Below are 19,268 nucleotides of genomic sequence, written 5' to 3'. Positions count from 1 at the left end.
AAGAACATAGCAAACGCAACCAAATAAACGAAGAGTCGAGTAATCTGGAGAGCGACCAGAAAGACGCTCCAGAGGAATGCTACCTTGAAGGGCAACAGAAGGCTGAATGTTAATGAGGTAAGTCGACGTAGCGACAGCCTCAGCCCAGAAATGCGACGAAAGAGAGGAAGCAATCATCATAGCATGGGTAGTCTCAAGAATATGACGATGCTTACGCTCGGTGACACCATTTTGAGCATGGGCGCCGGGACACGAGAACTGGGCAAGGGTGCCCTGCTCAGCAAGAACGCCACGCAGGTGCTGGGAGATATACTCTCCTGCAGAATCAGCACGAAACACACGAATAGGCGTGGAATACTGAGTACGAACCATAGTTGCAAAACGCTGATAAATAGGGGAGCACCTCACTGCGAGAGCGCATAAGAAACAACCAGGTGTACCGCGAAAAATCATCAATAAACAAAATATAGTATCATGAACCCCTTTCGAAGGAAAGGGAGCCGGACCCCAAGCATCTGAATGAACAAAATCAAAAGGTCGCTGAGATACAGACGTACTAGTAGGATGGGGAAGCTGAATCTGTTTGCCTAACCTACAACCCTGACACGAATGCAAAGACACATCTCCTGAGACAGACCCCAGAAGACCAGTACGAACTAATGACGATAAATGGGAGCCACAGAGGTGACCCAGCCGATGATGCCACTGCTGAAAAGATCCAGTGACAGAAGCAGCAACCGCAGGAGAACTGGCAGATGAAGTGTGAGCAGAAGGAACGCGAAGCCAGTCTAACTCCCAGAGCTCCGGGGACTCAAGGCTGCGAGGGTCAGCTCCAACCAGGGCCTGTGTACGACGGTCCTGAACAGCACAAGAATCAGCGTCAAGAATGACGCAACAACCAGAATCAGTAAGCTGACTAGCAGAAAACAGGTTCATCTTAAGACTAGGAACATGAGAAACATCATGAACAGAGAAAGAGGAAATAGAAAGGGTGCCTCGACTGGAAACATGAAGAGAGGTACCATCAGCCGTGATAACACGGACAGGAGAAACAGGAGCGAAGAGCAGAAAGAATAGAAGACGCAGAAGTCATATGAAAAGAAGCTCCAGAATCCAGATACCACGGGGATGACGTACCTGACTGTGTAGAAGGTGATGGTCGCGCGGTGCCAGAAGAGTCATGCACAGAACCAGCAGTACCCGTCGAGGAAGAGCCTGTAGCAGCGAGCAGACCACGAAGACCACGGATAATGTCCTGATCAGATAGCGCAACAGCAGAAGATCCTGAAGAACCAGCCTGCCGACGAGTATAGTGTCGCTGATGTAAACTGGGATCCCTCTGCCAGCAGCTAGAGACAGTGTGGCCAGACCTGCCACAGTAGGTGCAGGGAGGTGCTGTCATACCACGAGGCTGCTGAGGCTGCCTCTGGCCCTGGAATGGGGGAAGAGAGTATCGGCGGTGCTGGATACCGCAACAAAGCCGACAGCATAGGAGGTCCACGAGCAGACGACACAGGAGGGCCACGAGCAGCAAGTACAGAGGGAACCTCAAGAAGACCAGCACCACGAAGACGAGTCTCCTCAGCACGAAGCTCAGCCAGTACCTCAGAGAGCGGAACACGACCACGGGCAAGCAGCTGTGCACGGCGCGGCTCAAACTCCTTACGGAGCCGCGACAAGAACTCAAAAACGCGCTGAAACTCCAGATCCACGCGCACAGTCAGATAGCAGGGACAGGTGGCACACACAGCTGTACGAAGAGAATCAAGCTGACGCCAAATAGCAACACTCTGAGTGTAGAACTCATCAATAGTAGAATCACCCTGCTGAAGGGCATGCTCCTAGCGGACCACAGATAGGTAAAGAGCATCCCCAGACGGCTGATAGCCCTGACGAAGAAAGGCCCACTGAGCAGCAGCAGTGGGAAGACCCATAAACTCAGCAACATACTGAGGCAGAACACTGGAGGTGAGAACAGCAGCAGCACGAGCATCCTCATCTATCCACTGAGTGTAGTCAGTCAGATCCAGCCGATAAGTCGCAACGGCAGTAGAGTGGTCCTGGACCTTCCGGTCATAATCAGCCATAGCAGTATTATCAGCACTCTTGGCTGCATCCTTGACCTCCTGAGTAGCATCGGGGGCAAGGCAACGGGCGTCGGTACAACAGGCGTCGTAGGAGCAACGGGGCGTGGCGGACAGGAGACCTCGCCAGAAAGCACACCCTAAAGACGAAGACCGCGCATGTGGACACGCATAAAGGCAGCGAAATCAGGATAATTCGCGCCATCAAAAATCACCGGGCATCGAGAATCGCAACATAGCCCGATGAGGAAGACATAGCACTTTTCTCTTTTTTTTTCTTTCTCACGATCTGGTCACCGACAGAGAAACAGCAGCCCTAGGCCCCGGCGAGCACAGGCCAAATTCCGGCGGTGGAAGGCCGATTGCCGACTCCGGCGGCCGTTTCCCGGCGATTCCCGGCGGATCCCGGCGATTCCCGGCGGTCTTGGCGGCGGATGGAGCTGCGATCGAGCAGATCGAGCAGGAGGCGGGGACCTGGCGGGGACGAATTGCTCGGGAATCAGCAGGGAGGCGGACGAGCGGGCCAGCAGGGAGGCGGGACGACGGGGCAAAGGGGCGACGGGGCGAGGACGAGGCGACGGGGCGAGGTCGCTGGGCGCGCTGCTGGCCAAGACGGGGCGCGTGGGGCGCGTGCTTCCTAGGCGCGTGAGGCGCGTGCTTCCTGGGCGCGCTGTGTGCGACCTCGTGGAGCAGAGGGCGAGGACGGGCTGAGGGAGACCTCGTCCAGCGGGATCGAGATCGAAGCGGAGGCGGATCGGGATCAGGAGATCGGAAAAACAGCAGCGGCCAGATCGGGAACCGGCAAAGGAGACCGGGGCGAGGTGGCGGCTGCGACAAGGAGAGAAGAGGAGCTAAACCTACAGCTCTGATAGCATGTTAAGCTTCATGCACTAGCCACTTGAACCAAAAGTCCGAACTGATGAAAAGGGCTAGGCAATCTACTTGTACACATCAACACCCCCTCTCACGTGTGACGGGAAGACGAGAAGACAAGTCAACACGTGTAGAGAGGCAAAGAGGCAGCGGGAGGCCGGGACCACACGACAGGAGGCTGCGAGAAGGGAGAGATAATTTTTTAGAATAAATTGTGAAAGCCAGGATTTGAACTCGAGACCTGGGGCTCTGATACCATGTTAGGGCAATATACTTGTTGTATTACCAGGGGGCTAAAGGCCATAATATATAGTACATGTACAGGTGCAATATGCAGGAAGCCCCCTAACATATGGGGAAACTACAATATACAGATATATACATCTAACAGTTCGATATTCTTATTTCAAAACTTGCTACAAACTTCTTGTGCACTTTCATACATCATTCAATGTTGTGCTGGGAATAAGACTTCTTCACTGGATTTTCATACTTGCATTATAGTGAATTATAGCAGCATGTAGAATCTCGCCGCCGTTGTGAGATCTGAAGCTGGGTAACTCGTGTGACACCGTCTCGGACACCCTTTGCCCCATGGCGCTCTCTCTCTCCCCTCCGCCAGGATCCCTCGCAGGAGGTACGTCGAACACACAACGACAGAGCGCCTAACCGTACCAACTTGCCATCTTGTTTAGCCGCCAACGAATCTACTACATTCTCTTACATATTGTCTTGCCCAGACTACTAGATTCGGAGATGAATTGATTTGTGTATGAAATATGGTAAAATGACAGCTAGAAGAGTAATTAATGCCACAGACACCTTGAGCTGTTCGATTCACTTGGATCAATCTTGAACAAACGTTACCTTGACATGTTGTCGATGTTGCACTTAATTGTAACTGAGAAGGGACATGACCGGATTGGTATTGACAAGCAGGTTGTTCTTCGTGGACGGCGGAACCAGTTAAGATGGTCGAGGTAGGGAGAGGAAGAGCTCCACCAAGGACTTCTGCTTGGTCTCCATCATCTTCTCATCCACGCTCATCAACTTTGATCTGGTATGCCCACTCTCTTCCTTACTTCGCACCATCATATGTGAGTATCTGACATGAAACTTGTGGTCTTCGTGTATTCGTACAACATAATGAGGGTTGGGTGGCGTGGTTTCAAATGTAAACCTAATGTGAGTGATACCAATAACAATTTAGTATGCAGGGTTGTTTTTTCACTATAGGAGTTGGCGAATGTGGTAATCACACAAATTTCGGCCCCCTAGCAATAGTGATGTTAATTTCGTATTTGTGAATTCATTTTCTACTAGAGGTACATTGTAAGTTGTTATAAGTCCTAGAGAAAAAATTCCCTTTGTTTCTTCCGGCTTGTGATTTGTGTATATTATCCTTCTTGTTTGATCTCTGGTGAATTTATAACCAACCCCTAGAAAAAATGGTTTTCAACCGTTCATTGCTATGTAAGGGGCGCAAATTCTCATCTGTTGCTACTAAAATCCTGGCCATGGGCTATGTTTGTATGGATGGTACATATTCCTTGATGCTTATGTATAGACCCAAACCCAGATAGTCGATTGTGCATAGGGTTCACGAGATTCGCAGTATAGAAAACAAAATATTGTCTACGAGATGCGAATAAAACTAAGATTCAATCTACGAAGCTCCAAGATCTAATCTAAGAAGATGCAAGCAATGGAACAGATTAGATCTACATACTCGTGTAGATCGCAAAGCGGAAGCATATTTAATGCGGTTGATGTAGTTGTTCCTCTACGGCCCAATCTGATCCGCATTGCAATGAGCGGCACCTACGAGTTATGCACACATGCAACACAAAATGTATCCTCCTTATTGATCCAGTAAGTATAGGTGGATAGGTAGATGGGAATCTACATGCCAACAACGCGACCGCTGTGGAGGCTATGGTGGAGAACTCCGACAGGGCTTCGCCAAGTTGCGAAGGAGTAGATGGGAAGGCAGAGGGGACGGTGGCTAGGGTTTGGTATGTCATGCATCTTCATGCTCCCTCTCTTTATATAGGCCAGGGGCGGCCAATTTTCCCCTATTTCCAAGCCTAGGGCCGGTGGGCCCTTAGGGAGAAAACTAACCCCTTAAGTTTCCCCTTCGGTGGTCCCCCTTTAGGGTTTCCCTTGGGATGGTCGCACGGGCCTTGTGGGGCTTATGCTCCAAGCCCGTGTAGGCCTGGGCACTACCACTTGGTCCATGTGGTCCCCTCGATAGGTGTGGGCCCTACTGGTGGCCCCTTCGGAACCTTCTAGAACTTCCCCGATACGATACCGAAAAAATCAGAATTTTTCAAAACCCTAAAATAACTTTCCCATGTATGAATATTATTTTCCAGACCATTCTAAAGCTCCTCGTGATGTCCTGGATCCCACCTGAGACTCCGAACAAACCTTGAGTATCACAATTATGAATATCCCATTTCTACCCTAGCGATGTTGAGCGTTAAATGTCTGACCCTACGGGTTCGAGAATATGTGGACATGATCGAGACACCTCTCCGGTCAATAATCAATAGCGGAACCTGGATGCCCATAATGATTCCTGCACATTCAACGAAGGTATTTATCTGCACGATGGCGAGGATTCAAACAATCCCACATTCTATTCCCTTTGTCTCGTGATATTTTACTTGCCCGAGATTCGATCATTGGTATCACCATAGCTAGTTCAGTCTCGTTCCTAGTAAATATTCTTTACTCGTACCGCAATACAATATTCCTTGTGACCAATTCATTAGTCACGTGCTTGCAAGCGATATAGAATGTGTGTTAACTGAGCGGACCCTGGGTATATCTCTCTGTTACGCAGATGGACAAAAATACTTGCTGGGGTATCCAAAGACACATTTATGATACCCAATTACGACGCGACGTTTGATGTTCTTAAAATTTATTCCGGTACTAGGGAGTAGCATAATCTCATGGTCTAAGGATTATGATACTTGACATTGAAAAGCTATATCAATACAAACAATGATACCATCTTATTAATTTTACTTCGTTAAATCTTATCCACCGACATGACTCCATTATCAATTGACAATATAACGGCTACGGTTAGGAAATTTAACCATCATTAACCAACGAACTAGTATAGTAAAGGCACAAAAGATCGGAATGGAGGAGCAGGTGCTTCCACGCTAGATTAGCGCTTCAGCTCCGAGACACATGCACATACAGTTACATGGCGGGTTTTTTTCGTTTTCAGTTGTTAGTACAAGGTGATTTGTAAACCAAGATTTTCATGTTATAGGTAAGCCGCTTGAGTATGTACTATGGAGTAAAAACAATATGAACCTATACAGAGGATCTAGAAGGGCTCTCGCTGCCTGTCTCGTCAAAATTGACAAAAGGCATTGATGGAATTAATTAATGCTGACCTAATGCTAAGAAAAAACATTAAGGTTGATCTTCAACCTTAAAAAACCTGTAAGATAATTGGAGATGCGGGGGATCGAACCCCGTGCCTCTCGCATGCAAAGCGAGCGCTCTACCATTTGAGCTACATCCCCACGTTACTTATCTGTCAATTAAACTGTGTTTATACTATACAACCTAATCTTAAGATCACCAACGTGAGCAACATGTCTTGTATTTAAAAGTTGAATCTGGACTATATTAAATAGATAGCGAACCGCATACAGCCAAATAATGTGGAAACGGAACCCACATATATGCATGAAAACCATATAAGTGTGCAAAATTCAACCTAAATAATAGATCTCATGATTCTCACCAAAGCTAACTCATCGTCGTTGCGCTCTCGCAGACGATGGAAAACATCGAGCAATCCACCCACGGAAGTACTTGAAGAGGACCTTGAATCGCTAAAATAATAGAATGTTGCATATGATGGAGATTAGCAATCGTGCCAAAACATATCTGTCCGGACACCACCTCGATAAAGACAGGTGACCATGGGCATGGGGTAACACCAACAAACATTAGCTAGAACGATCCCGTCATTCATGAAGACCGACGAGAACAAGAACTCCCAATCTCTTGGGCAACGCGCGCCACAAAGTACAGGTCTGAGTCGGATGAATTTTATTCAAGACAACAGCGCAGGTACCCTTGGAAATTTGGTAAATACTATCTATCAGAGTCCGATGACAAACAATCCATCGGACCTCACAAGTGACGTCCATCTTGCTCTGATCGAACGGACTGGTTCCCAGTTCCACATCGATTTTTTTCCACCAGTAACCATGTGTTGATCAAAATTCTAAATTTCCTGGTCTTTAATGCCTCCCGATATTTCTCCTCGTATCCCCAGTCGATCCCCAAATCAGGATGCGCCGCTGACCTTCGCCGCCTCGTCGCTCTGCTCCCTGATCTACCCGCAAAGCCCCAACCTCTCCCACTGTGTTGCTTTCTCTTCTCCATGTCGCCACCTCCGCTTCCGCTGGGTTCGTCTAGTGCGCCGGCCGCACGCCCGAAGCTCCGCCGCGGGGAAACGTCGTCGGAGCATCACAGACCGGTGCCTACTGCCTAGCTCCACCTCAGCTTCTGCCGTTCTCCCTCGACGGTCTCCTGGAAGCTTAATCCCCAGCCGGCAGCTCCACAAGACCTCGTTTGCCCGTCCGTGTGGCTATTGCGGCCGCTAGCCTCGGCTGCTTCCTCCACACCACAGGTCGCCACGCACGTTTGCAGCAGCCAGTGGAAAACAAGGTAGCTATTTCTGTTTTGTTCCTAATGGATTTCTTCTCCTGTTGTACTGTCTATATGAAAGATGAAAATTACGTACTCCAATCTTTGTACACCAATCCTGGCAACGAGCTATCAAATTTGTTTACCGCTACATATCTACGTTTCATCTGCCCTCATATGTGCCGTGAATCTGTGATATACTAGCATAATATATGTGTTTGATACTTACATGCTTCCACTCCTTCTGATATTGAATCTATTACAATCGAACTTTGCTTCAATCATTTGCATTCATGCTTGGATCACTTACATTTTTGCATAAGGCGATGTCAGTTTTTGCTTCTTATTGTTCCCACTGTTGTTTTAGAAATTGATACAACCACTACTACTAGGCAATGTGCATCTCTTGGCTTCAACACATCCATCCATGATTCATCTGACAGCGACTGTGACAACGATTGCCGTATCATAGCTTGCGAGGACGACGAGCTTGAAGCGTAGCCACATCTACTAGCTTCGGCGTGGAATGAAAGAGCTCGATGTTATTGATCTTGACAGCATATTATGCTTCAGCTTACTGTGCTTCCTTGTACTGCTTATAAACAATATTGATACTGACTGTATATTATTTTTCACTTTCATGTGCTTCTTGTGTTCATAGTTGTGCTTCGTCAAGGTTTTCAGATTGCTATGTTATATAGGTAGTAGTATTTCTTCAGTACATACATTTTCCTCCATATTCTCGTTCCTTTTGCTTCCACCTCACGTTCATTTTCTTTCCATGTTATCCTTATTATTATTTGTAGGCATCATGAAGGAGGCTGAGTTCGAGCACCTGTTCAAGAGTCGATTGTAGCATGACGGTTGAATGATGCATGGCACGAGTAGTCTATGCATTGCCTCATCGATGCAAGCCTCGTGGTCATAAAGTAGTGCAATGACGAGAGAACAATCGACCCGTGGTCTAGTACTGTGTCGGCAACTAAGCAAATTGTCCCCATCCAGTAATGGCGGATGCTTGCATTATTCTCCTTCAGCAAAATTCCTTGTAGAAACCACATAATGCGTTCATTGGGAGCATCTTTTTATTCGTGAATTTGACATGAGTGTGTAGGAAGGAAATAGAAGAGTACACGGAAACATAGAATATTATGAACTGAAATTTAAATACTTATGAAGCATTGTTCTAATTGACCAGAAGCGTGTATTAGTCTTGTTGGAAGTATAGTTGATTGGTGGTTGCATATATACAATGGATCGGAAGCTCTAATCTCCTATGTATGAAGCAACTAGCTGAAACGATGGAAATACATGTGGTTATCTGTTGAACATTGTTTTCATGGAAGCAAACTCTTGAATTGATAAAATCAGCTCAATTTGTGTACAAACAATCCTCACTTGGCTCGAAGCATCTGCAAAATACCCCTGTTTGATCACTTGTAAAAATAAAATTTCCTATTTTGCTGGAAGCTATTCTTTAAATACTATTGTGATGTTTCCTGTTCAAAATTAAAATACCGAGTTTCATAGGATAAATATTTCTAATAAATAAAATCAAAGTTAATCTAACGTGGAAACAAATTATCCAGGACGATGGAAACATAATTTCGCCGTGTTTCAATTAACCTGTACTCTGGAAGCATTTTTTAAAACATGGAAGAAAAATTAAGATATTTCAGAAGCAAATCTGCAAATGTCCAAAAAACAGTGTCAAGAAAATTTGATTAACAGGGAAAGAAAGGTTAAGAAAAAGTAGTTTCCTAAAAATCTGCTTCCTAATTTTTGGAATTCGTTTCCTAAATATAAGCAATTAACGCAGGCTACTAGAATGGAAAGGAGAGCCAAATCAGCATAGTAGTACTTGACAAATTTAAGACGGGAGCATTCAATTGGAAAATTTAAGATGGAAGCACTCAATTGTCCACAAATTCCTGGAATTAGTTGTGGCTCTGTTTGACAATCGTACGGACCGACAGCTTGCGATCGGACGGATGAGCACTGGTCCGACGGGAAGCCCAAATCGGGATCCGATTGGTAGTGGTACGTCTAACAACGTGGGATGGGTGTAGATCTTTTTTTGCATAATAAAGGCGAAAGACGGGGACTCCCATCCCCGTGTGTTGGCAGGGCGCTGCTTGGCTTGGCGTAGCTAGAACAGGACTTCCTTTTTTTAATGTTTTTTTTGTTGTTGTTTGCCCTGAAAAAATGAGGACAGTTTACTTCGTTTGAGAATCGCTTGTACACCGCGCACACTCAGCCGATAGTTTACAAGAAGACAATACAAGTAGAGACACATTAAAAACATCTCATGCATTGATGGATAGGATGAATCATGTATGGGATGTGCTGCCTCACATGCACCTTGCCATTTCCTATCCAACACCATCTCCCAGTTCTTTTTTTTTGACAATCAATACCACATATATTCATAGTAACAAATAGTACATACCACATATATTCATAGTAACAAATAGTACATGGTAGAGATACATGATGAACGGACTCCAACGATTACAAAATAAAGTCTAAAAGATAGTAACAAATTTTCGAGGTCTTCAATTTCTTTCTTCTTCCAGAACACAATCTTGTACTCTTCTGAAGGCAGCCAAAGATAGATAACGAACCATATACCTGTAGATACCGACGAAAGTTCTCCCATAATTTTTTGAGCCGCATTGCCAAGGCTGCGTGCACGCACGCAACCATTAAAGCAGTCATACAACATCGGCAAGAGTACCAACACCAGTATATCAGGGAATAATAACCAACTAGCTTTGTCATTGTCGATGGAGAGCCGAGAGTACGAATCACCATTGTCGAGGACGTAGCAGTCGGGACAAAAACTGCGAGGATAATCCTCCTCGCGGCAACAACGACAAAAGATCCAAAATCGATCTAGCGAAGCAAGATCCGAAGACCCATACCTAGAAAATTGTGATTGTTCAACACCATCATTGACGCCGTGAAGAAGATCTCGTCGCCGAACGAAAGGCCGAAGATCACTTATTGCAGACGATGCCATCTCCATTGAGGGGAAACCAACAAGAAGGCGGCTACCAAAATCCTAACATAATCTAATGAAAACAATACTTTTATTCGAAACTCCACGCATAGATCGGGTTCCCCACTCCTCCTGACGCCGGCGAAGCCGACCGGAGGAGGGGGAACCAATCTATGGAGAAGGATGAACTGGAGGCGGCTAGGGTTAGGGCGGCGGCTGAGAGAGAGACCACGGGAGGCACCATCTCCCAGTTCTGCTCCTTCCCTATGGATCACCTTCGATTCGTAGCTCCTTGCCCCCTTCCAACCGTTATTTTTATACGTTCTTTCAGATAGTTTGTGGCACCATGATCACCAGGTCGATGGACCATGATCTTATATCAACTATTATGAATGCCAATTTCAAACGAGACAGACATAAAACCTAATTATTTTCTCGGATGTCGTACTTACGAATTGGTTGTCTGCTCAGATGAATCATCGAGTGTCATTTGGATAATTCTTCAAGGAACTGGTAACAAGTATGGATTTCTTGTAAAGAGTAAAAGAATCTGAATTCGTAGGAGATGCCCACAGAAGGCTTACGACCAATCCTGAATTTCTAATTCAGGACCAAATTAGAATGAGATTACTATATTATCATCAGATTTTGACAGTGCAGTGCCCAAAAAATTCTAAAAAGAAAGAATAAACCAACTTCTTAACCAGAAAGGTTATTAAACTTAGATTTACACTCATTCATAGGTCAGAAATGGCATACCACCAGCTCAGATCACCTTTTATGAGCATGGAACACCTCCTGTTCCAGTTTCAACTGTTCCGGCCTCCGGGGAGTGATGTATCCTCCGAAATCAATTACGTACCAACATATGTGTAGTCATTGGCATAATAATATTGATAGCTTCTAAGTTTTACCTGAAACAAAGCCCAATGCATCAGCTACTAGCTTAACATGTTACAGTTGCAAGACCATCTTCACTGACATAGTGCCATTTCTAAGCCCCCGAGCCTGGCAAGAGAAAGAAAGAAAAGCTATTCGATATGTAGCAAGGTGTACCAGAGATGCATTATCGCGACAGCATTATCAAAAGTGGCATCACAGAACGGTACAGCAGTTAGGTTATGTGTCATGGTATGCCAGTACGGAATCTAGAGGAAAACCATACATTGTTCCTAAAAAAATAGTATAATGAACTGCAGTAAGATACATGCAAGAAAACAATAACACAATAAAAAAACTAGAAAGTATTGTGTGGAGATACAACAATCAAAGATATTTAACATTGAAGAGTGAGGCAACTCATATACATTTTTCAGCTTTGAAGAGAATGAACACCATTGATATTTTTAAGCACCTCCCTACTGCTTTGCAAGGTGAAACTTTACTTTTCTCGACTCTGATATAGGACTAAACACCTGCTAAGGCTGGTTACTTGGTCAGATCAATTATCAGACATACCACAAGCCATTTTGGAGCTAGGTTGTGCTGGACTCTAATCGATACTGAGATGAAATACTAACTTGCTAAGCCAAACTTGGATTAGTCTTTAAGTAAATCTCAGTGACATTTTTGCAGAATCGTTCCATAAAGGAACCACCTCCAGGTGTTCCGCTGATACTTCTGATCGGCTAAAATACAGTTTTGAATGCACGATTACACCATACTAGTTATTCATGTATTTGTAAACGAATTAACTGGACAAGCAAACAGATAAACCTGGCCCGAGTTTATCAGCACTTCAACAGAGCTGTCCTGTCCTGGCAGTGATTTCAGATATAACAGTGTTGCTCGCATGGACGGAGACAGAAGGTAGTCAGGGTAATCTCATGATTACCCTGCCCATTTGCCAACTTTTTTTAACTACCTATCAGAGGCCCAAGAGTAAGCAAAAGCCCATACTATTTCTATTGTAATTTTCTATTCATATAAGACTATTTCCTCAACTTATTATGATGCAAGTCTTTTGGCTATATATGTGGCAATTTTGGGAAACTTTGTATGTTGATGTCAATCTTTTTTTATAAGTTTGAACACCCAGCGAATAATTCCTAGCTCCGCCACTGGATGCTCGTGACATAATCAAGAAGAAACTGACTTGCAGGTGCAATCCCAAATAACTAAGAGAAATTACTGCAAAGTGCAACCTACCACGAGAGCTAGGTATCCAACAATTGGACTTCTTTCATGCTTTCTTCATGCTTCTTGCTTTCCTCCTTTATGACACGCTTGAAGTTCCCAAGCTCAGCAGAGTCTTGCCCATACACCATCTTGATGTTATCCACACAGGCACTGCAAATGACAGGCAATTCACCATCACGAAGAACAAACGTGCAGATAGACGAAAAATAACACAAGAGCAAACCTGCAGGCTTCCTTGTCGAATTTGCTGCGTGGCACGCCAAAGAACTCCTCAAAAACCTTTGGCTCCACCCTGCAGAAGAATGGCCGGTCTACAAACGGCATAAAACCAGCCACAATAGCATCAATTTATACCTTCATTGCGGTAAAGAGTAAAACAGGGTTGCCAAGTTCATAAAGTAAAACTACCTTCGTAGATGTTGCAGGTTCGGTTAGTCTTGTCGTAGTTGTTGCACCATCCATCAGGGCCAATCATGCTCTTGTACAGCTGCGAACATGATCAACATGCTCTACTGTAAGTTATTAACCGAAATCGTGTATCTATGAAAACACTAAACAATTTATTTTGTGTGTTGATACAGCGGAAAATGATGTCGCTATTGCTACTCTACCTCGAGGTGCTCGGGGAAGTCGGAGAAGATCTCGTCGGGGGTGGGGAATTCGGGGCCCTTGTCCAGCTTGCAGCAGGCGCCGCACCCCGTCGCGCACCGCCACTTGACCACCCGCTTGGGCTTCTCCGGCTGCAGCTTCACCAACTCAAACTCAATCTCCTGGCCTGGCGCCTCTTCCACCGGGCGAGCCTTCCTGTCCTTAGCCGACCTCGCGTTTGGCTTCTTCTTGCTCGGGACCTCGGGTTGGGGCTTGGCCTCGCCCCGCCGCTGGCCCTTCCTCCGCCTCCCACCCGATGGTGCTCCTGACGAGGAGGATAGACCAGCGACGGCGACAGGTAGGAGACCGGGCTTCCTCCTGGCGCCGGCGGCAACCGTGGCCGCCGCCCTGGCGGCTCGCAGCAGCAACATCCTCTCCTCCAAACAGAACCTCGCTTATCCCCTCCCAGGCCTTCGTGCCAGGACGAAGTGACAACACCCTCCAACTGGGCCCTCGGGCAGCTGAAGTCACACAAGGCCCACCTGTTGGGCCAGCAAAGCCCATCTAGGCAAAGACTATACGTGGCCCGTATGTCCAGCGATAACACGGCCCCTCCCTTTCTATAGAAGAACCAACACAACAACATCGACCCAAGAAAGAAGGGACAAAACAATACACTTGCAGGTTGCAATGCACCACAGTTATGTCTAAAACCTGTATCACGGCTGGATGAAATACTGTGACATACAAATTGTCAAAAAAAAACATACTGTGACATAGAAAATCCAGTGAAATTCACGTACATTTCTTGGTTTGGTTTTGTCTGCTCTGTTTGTTTTGCCGGCACAAAAATAAAAGTTTCACCATTCTGCTAAAATGTAAACGAAAACCAGACTGAACTGAGGGGCGTAGTACCCAATGTGTGGCTTCTAGCATACCACTACCCGGAAAACAGCACAAACACTACACTTCACGCGGCTCGATTGTTTGTGTCTCTGCCTCCTTCACCGCTAGGGGTTCATACCAGGCAGGCTCGAACCCAGCTGCTTTCCTCGCCTCCGTGTTGAAGGGGGGCTTCAGGGGTCCTCGGAAATGCTCTCTAACGATGCTGTGGAATCTCTTAATGATTGCTATTTCATCGACATCACCCTTCTCGCCTAATCTGCACTTTGCCAGTCCATCCTCCACTTGTTGAACCGTCTCATCATGGCCATTAACTGTCAGCTTATCTGCCGATCCATCAAGGCCATCATCACCGGTACCACTTTCTGGTAGCTCAGAGCTTTGGGGTTTAGACTCAGGAATTGGATGTATAATTGGATCACTGGTGCGGGGCCGGAGGCACAAGTATCTAAACCATCTAACACCAGCTGCGCAGTGTGTTACCTCTTCAGGATAAATAATATCTTCAAGCAGTTTGGCTGTTTGTTCATCCCCGCCAGCACGAAATCTTGATATGGTGGTTGGAAGGACATCCAATCCCCTAGCCTGTGTTCAAAACCAGCATTTATCAGGAATGAATATGTGGTTCAGAGTTTATCACATGCAGGAAACAAATGATATTATTATACTACGCAAAACAGATACACCTCCGCATAATTACAGGCATGTAAGGCTGAGAAGAGCTAAACAGAACAGATTGACAGGAAGTAACATGTGATGGACCTCAAGCGCAACATTACGATATATCTTTCAGCTTGGCGAGTGGGACTTCCATTTGTAACTTTACTGGTGAAACTGCATTGCAAGAATTACTAGTTTTCTAGTTTCACTGGAGTAAATGCTGCACATGCAAACATTCTACAATCATGATTTTCTGAGATAATAAGGTCGGTCTGATACTCTCGGCCATAGCCCAAAGTTCAAATACCATGTCAAATTGCAAATGTCTCGATATGCACTTTGTGAACCAATTAGAAGGGAAAGGTAAAGCATATCAATTAGTTCTTATTTGTTGGTTATTATACAGACTCAGTTGATTCCTCATACGACAGGGGCTTTGCCTCCTTTTTGAAAGAAAATAGGGAAAAAGGTAATTCCTCATGGTTATGCCCCTAATGGCTTCTTCTATCTTCCTTTAGCTAAATGATAGTAGTAGTACAATTTATCCTCTGTGAAGACTCTACATAACTTAGAATGTCTTTTAGACAAATATAAATTAGAAGATTATGATCATACTAACCCAGTAAAGGGTGCAAATTAGTTCAGTTGATTTGTGCCATGTTAATTCTAACATTTTTCTTATCAGAAAGAGTCAGTACCAACCATTAGTAGGTCCCTCTGGTTACCACGGGTAGCTCATTTTCTTGCATTCAGAACACAATAAGATATAGATGTTTCATACTCCTTGCAATGACAAGTTCCTCACGGCAAAGAACATACATAAAGTAGTTCCCTACTAGCAAGCTTCCGAGTTTCAAGTGAAAATTAGTCTTAAGGCCTGTGATTCTCATGCAGCCAACATTAATGAAGTAATCAAATGATGATTGATTCATCACAGGGAAATGTCGACTTTCAAGGCTTTGGCTGTTTAAGATGATAAAGTTGTATAGAAAACCTCTACTAGCTCAATGTCCATACAGTGTCAAGCCAATTTTCGCATTGCTATACGAATCAGTGTCCTGATGCTAATATGAATCAGCAGTAAGTAAAGGCAGAAGGCCAGTCGGCCAGACTACAGAGAACAGAGGCAGCGCTGCTCACCTCGTGGACGCAGTGTTCGACGGCGAGGCGCGCGAGGAGGCAGTGCGACGTGCTCATGGCCGAGTCCCAGAGCCCGTCGTGGGCGGGGAGCGCGCCGTAGTGCGAGCCGAGCTCCCTGAGCCGCGCGGAGAGCACCGCGAAGTGCCGCCCTTCGTCCTGCGCGACGCGTGCGAAGTCGTCGAAGAACTCGCGGGGCATGTGGAGCTGCGCGCCGAAGCGGGCGACGATGTCCCAGGAGAGGTCGACGGCCCAGCTCTCGGTGTGCGCCAGCGAGTGCAGCATCGCCAGCCGGCTCTGCGCGCTGCCGCCCTTCCCCAGCTTCGGCATCCGGGAGGGCGGGAGCAGCCGCACCGCGTCGCTCCGCGCCGGGCGGTCCGGCGGGGCCCGCGGGGACTGCGCCGGGTCGTAGGGGAGCGGGATGGCGCCGCGCAACCACTGGGTGGCGGCGAGGTCGCCCAGCCGGGCCTTCTCGTCGGGGTCGGCCGTGTCGAGGATCTGCAGCGCCCAGTCAACCAGCGTCTTCGGCGGCGGCAGCCCCTCCGCTTGGTCGACGGCGGTTGCTCCTGCAGCATCCATCTGAGCGATTCTGTAGCGAGCACGCGCGGAGTGGGTCTCGGAGTTGAGCTGCGAGCGGCGGTGCCGGTCGGCGGTGGCGGCGGCGGGGTGGGTGGGCACTGGGCAGACTGTTGGTGGGCCGAATTAGTGTAGCATGGACTTGGACCAACTGACATGTTGCTTGGGTATGAAAACTTTAGCCTATACGTGAACTCGGATGTCGACGCGGCGGCTCATTCTCGGAAAAACCTATACACCGACCAGGTCGGTGGCTACCGGCCACCGCACACCCCCTGGTCGGGTATGGGCCAGCCCATTTGTGGCTATTTGGCCTGTAGCAGTTCGTTTTTTCTTTTCTGGTTTCTTTTTTCTGTTTTCTTTTTTCTGTTTTCTTTTCTTTTTTTCTTTTTTCTGTTTTCGGTTTTGTTTGTATTTTTTTAGATTCGAAAATTTTGATTTTTAAAAATTGTTAAAATTGAGAAAATGTTTAAATTCAAAAATGTTCAAATTTGAGAACCGTTCAAATCTGAAAACCGTTCAAATTCGAAAACCGTTCAAATTTGAAAATTTGAAAAGTGTTCAAATATAAAAATTGTTCAAATCGAAAAAGCGTTCAAATTCGAAATTTGTTCATATTTTAAAAACGTTCAATTTTGAAAACTGTTCGTGTTAAAAAATTGTTCAAATTTCAAATTTTGAAAAATATTCAAATCCAAAAAATGTTCAAATTTAAAAACTGTTTTGGTTTCAGAAAACGGTTCAAATTTTATGAAAAACTTTTTCTGAAAAAAGTTTTTAAAACAGTTAGTTTTTAAAAAACGAAAATATAAACAGAAAAGAAAAAACAGAAAAAGGGAAGAAAAAGAAAAAAGAAACTCACCTGACGTAATGGGCCGCGGCCCACTAAATTACCTGTATCGTGGGAGGGTGTGCGGTGCCGAACAGCCACCGACCAGATCGGTGATTGCTGGTGATTGCTGGTGAATCATATACACCGACCAGGTCGGTCCCTACCGCGCGCAATCACCAGCAATCACCAGCAATCCCTATACAACTTGTGACGCCCCCCGAACCGGTACCATGAGGATCCCAGCGAACCCACCGAAATCCGCACGATATCGATCCAGAGACGCCCTCCGACACGACGTGCGCGACAAATCACACACGTGATGCCAGAGGAATTAACACGAGCGGTAACATTACAACAGGATTACAATAGAGCCCACAAGAAACATATATTACAACAATGACTCCAACGAGTCAAGATACAAATAGATACATACAAAGATCCAAATCATACAGAAGAGCGAATACATCCGAGTACGGACAAGATACAAATTGCACTAAGAGTCCTGAAGATAACCAGTGGCGTCCATAACCCTACCCAGGCCAAGCCGGAAGGGTAACCTTGCTAACGTCGTCTTCATCGAACATATCTTCATACCTGCCCGGTTATATCCCGTAGAAGCGGCAATAAGTACGGGTTCGTACTTAACAAGACTTCAAGACGTATAAGCATTCGTCAACCGGTCGTCCTTTGTACTTGAGGCACGCAGGGGACTTAGAGGACGCAAGAGGAACGTCATAGGCAATATGGTGGGGTTAAGCGGCAGCGCGCAAGCACTAAAAACCTATAGAGACACTCTACAACAGTCGTCTATCAGAGAAGGTGAGAGAGCGCATAAACTAACAGTTCTATACTCTGCAAACATAACCCAACCGATGTGTTTCCCCCTCGCCAGGAGGTACTTACAAAGGCACTCACACGGTTGTCAAGTTTTAACCAATTATTATTTAAATTGTTCTATCTTACTATGCAAATTAATAGTATTGAAACAACAGGTGTAAGTTGTCTATGGTCGAGTCATACAGCTCCAAATCGTCCATAACCGCGGACGCGGCTTATCAATAAGATGTAACCCTGCAGGGGTGCCCAAATGTGCCCACACGCACGATCAACCCACTTACGACAGGTGGATATCACGACACGCACTCTCCTTCACCACAACAATGTCCAGGAAGCCACCTAACTAAGTTAAACCCGAATCAGAGTCCGGCCGACTCTCCGAGACGGACCTAGCTGTTGCGAGAACGGCTAAGAGGATCGAGCCCACTAGAGGATGACCTCTTAACAATACGTGCCGCACCTACGGACGTGCAAGAGACAACGGGGTTACAAGGCAACATGGCTTCCCCAAAAGTAACATCATATCATCTGACCACAAAGAAACAAGCTTGCACGCCCGGAAGAAACAAAACAAACATTCAAGCTAGTTGTGGCCACTGGACAAAGTTGTAGATTCCGGCAGTGGTCGAGGGGAGACCCGGTAAGCATACCCACGTGTGGTTAGAGCGCTCAGTCTCGGAACAGATAACAAGAACTCGGGGTCCTAAGATATTTAAGAAACACAAGTGAGCCGTCACAAAACGATCAGCTGACCCACCGATGCCTCCGCTAAACAAATGTCAACAACTAAAGTAACCATGATTCTTCCCAACATATAACCCAATAAGATAGCAGTAACGGTAACGAGATAAAACAGCACTAGCATGCACTACGACTCGCAAGGCAGACCCAAAACCAAACAATAGCTGTAGGAGGTGGTGGTGACAATATGGGCTGCTTGAGGTAACAA

At 46.1% G+C, this 19,268-nt stretch overlaps 2 protein-coding genes, 1 long non-coding RNA gene and 1 other non-coding gene across 6 annotated transcripts; 1 reads left to right on the top strand and 3 right to left on the bottom strand.

Annotated features, from left to right (window-relative positions):
- Nucleotides 1-6,435: 6,435 nt before the first annotated feature.
- On the bottom strand, nt 6,436-6,508 carry TRNAA-UGC. The gene has a single exon. It is a non-coding gene; the product is annotated as a tRNA-Ala (tRNA).
- Nucleotides 6,509-7,211: 703 nt separating this feature from the next.
- On the top strand, nt 7,212-8,892 carry LOC124698395. The gene is made up of 2 exons (XR_007000954.1): nt 7,212-8,347; nt 8,453-8,892. It is a non-coding gene; the product is annotated as an uncharacterized LOC124698395 (long non-coding RNA).
- Nucleotides 8,893-11,240: 2,348 nt separating this feature from the next.
- LOC124698394 lies at nt 11,241-13,811 on the bottom strand. 2 transcript variants are annotated; one of them, XM_047230874.1, is made up of 5 exons: nt 13,398-13,811; nt 13,195-13,273; nt 13,010-13,097; nt 12,796-12,936; nt 11,241-11,561 (listed from the first exon to the last, which is right to left on the bottom strand). In XM_047230874.1, the coding sequence occupies exons 1-4, from the start codon at nt 13,803-13,805 to the stop codon at nt 12,804-12,806; spliced, it is 708 nt and encodes a 235-aa protein (XP_047086830.1). In that variant the 5' UTR covers nt 13,806-13,811; the 3' UTR covers nt 11,241-11,561; nt 12,796-12,803. The 2 variants fall into 2 exon arrangements, with proteins under 2 accessions (XP_047086830.1, XP_047086832.1); XM_047230876.1 differs by having other exon boundaries at nt 11,544-11,655.
- A 343-nt stretch (nt 13,812-14,154) lies between these two features.
- On the bottom strand, nt 14,155-16,690 carry LOC124698393 (uncharacterized protein HI_0077). 2 transcript variants are annotated; one of them, XM_047230873.1, is made up of 3 exons: nt 16,078-16,690; nt 14,631-14,862; nt 14,155-14,504 (listed from the first exon to the last, which is right to left on the bottom strand). In XM_047230873.1, the coding sequence occupies exons 1-3, from the start codon at nt 16,651-16,653 to the stop codon at nt 14,338-14,340; spliced, it is 975 nt and encodes a 324-aa protein (XP_047086829.1). In that variant the 5' UTR covers nt 16,654-16,690; the 3' UTR covers nt 14,155-14,337. The 2 variants fall into 2 exon arrangements, with proteins under 2 accessions (XP_047086829.1, XP_047086828.1); XM_047230872.1 differs by having other exon boundaries at nt 14,155-14,862.
- Between the last annotated feature and the right edge of the window lie 2,578 nt (nt 16,691-19,268).

This window comes from Lolium rigidum, chromosome 3 (assembly GCF_022539505.1).
Source record: "Lolium rigidum isolate FL_2022 chromosome 3, APGP_CSIRO_Lrig_0.1, whole genome shotgun sequence".
Taxonomy (NCBI): domain Eukaryota; kingdom Viridiplantae; phylum Streptophyta; class Magnoliopsida; order Poales; family Poaceae; genus Lolium; species Lolium rigidum.
This window is presented reverse-complemented; position numbering and strand designations above follow the sequence as displayed.

Coding starts and splice junctions, on each gene's coding strand:
- LOC124698394 (XM_047230874.1), bottom strand. CDS start 13,805: ATGTTGCTGCTGCGAGCCGCCAGGGCGGCGGCCACGGTTGCCGCCGGC. Junction 13,098..13,194: donor AACCTGCAACATCTACGAAG/GTAGTTTTACTT, acceptor TGCCGTTTGTAG/ACCGGCCATTCTTCTGCAGG. Junction 12,937..13,009: donor TTCGACAAGGAAGCCTGCAG/GTTTGCTCTTGT, acceptor TGTCATTTGCAG/TGCCTGTGTGGATAACATCA.
- LOC124698393 (XM_047230872.1), bottom strand. CDS start 16,653: ATGGATGCTGCAGGAGCAACCGCCGTCGACCAAGCGGAGGGGCTGCCG. Junction 14,863..16,077: donor TCGAACACTGCGTCCACGAG/GTGAGCAGCGCT, acceptor TTTTGAACACAG/GCTAGGGGATTGGATGTCCT.